The sequence below is a fragment of the Mus caroli genome, chromosome 10 (genome assembly GCF_900094665.2).
Source record: "Mus caroli chromosome 10, CAROLI_EIJ_v1.1, whole genome shotgun sequence".
NCBI classification, from domain to species: domain Eukaryota; kingdom Metazoa; phylum Chordata; class Mammalia; order Rodentia; family Muridae; genus Mus; species Mus caroli.
Genome location: NC_034579.1, coordinates 22,492,995 through 22,494,002, shown reverse-complemented (window position 1 = coordinate 22,494,002; position 1,008 = coordinate 22,492,995). Strand labels below are relative to the sequence as shown.

At 38.0% G+C, this 1,008-nt stretch overlaps 1 protein-coding gene across 1 annotated transcript in view; it reads left to right on the top strand.

Moving 5' to 3' along the window:
• The window catches only part of LOC110302916 (oogenesin-2-like), a 795-nt gene extending 713 nt beyond the window's left edge, over positions 1–82 (top strand). Inside the window, exon 2 of the mRNA XM_021173723.1 lies at positions 1–82. Within this exon, the coding sequence (XP_021029382.1) occupies positions 1–82 (82 nt within the window).
• The last annotated feature ends 926 nt before the right edge of the window (positions 83–1,008 follow it).

The window sequence follows — 1,008 nt, the reverse complement described above, 5'->3', positions numbered from 1 at the left end:
CTTGAATTTTAAGGAGATGGAACCGCAAAAGAAGGCTCAGATACAAGGTGTTAGATCCCTTGAGATATCCTGGGATCTGTAGTGACATTCAGGCAGTTTTAAGTCACTAGGGCATGGGTGCAATGAAAAGTTGTTTGTGCTCTTAACTCTCTATACATCTCTCTAGCCTCAAAAATAATCACCACATGACATAGGCTGGCTTGGAAGTCACTATGTAGACTGCCTTCACCAAATTCTGCCTGTGTAGCAGTATTGAAATTAAAGTGGTGCACAGCTTTGCTTTGAAAAAAAAAAAGTTGTTTATCTGATTTAGTAATGGTATGTGTACTGGCTAGTTAAATGTGTCAACTTGACACAAGCTGCAGTTATCAAAGAGAAAGGAACCTCCCTTGAGGAAATGCCTCCATGAGATTCAGCTGTAAGACATTTTCTCAATGAGTGATCAAGAATGGAAGGGCCCATTGTGGGCTAGTAGTCTTGGGTTCTATAAGAAAGGAAGCTGAGCAAGCCTGGGCAAGAAAGCCAGTAAGAAACATCCCTCCAAGGCCTCTGCATCAGCTCCTGTTTCCTGACCTGCTTGAGTTCCTGTCCTAACTTCCTTTGGTGATAAACAGCAATGTGGAAGTGTAAGCTGAATAAACCCTTTCCTCCCCAACTTGCTTCTTGTTAATGATGTTTTGTGCAGGAATAGAAACCCTAACTAAGACAGTATGCATCAAGAAATTATTTCCTTTAGACTTTCCAGTTTGGTGGATACAGGTTTTTAAAGCATGTCCTTCTAATTTTCTGGATTTTCTCAGTGTCTATTGTTATATACCCCTTATCATTTCTAGTTTTGTTAATTTGGATAATGGTGTGTGAATCTTTTAGATTTTTCTCAAAGAACCAACTTTGTTTCATTGACTCTTTGTGTCAGATTTTGTTTTTGTTTTTTGTTTTTGTTTATTTGTTTTTAATATTTTTATTAGGTATTTTCCTCACTTACATTTCCAATGCTATCCCAAAAGT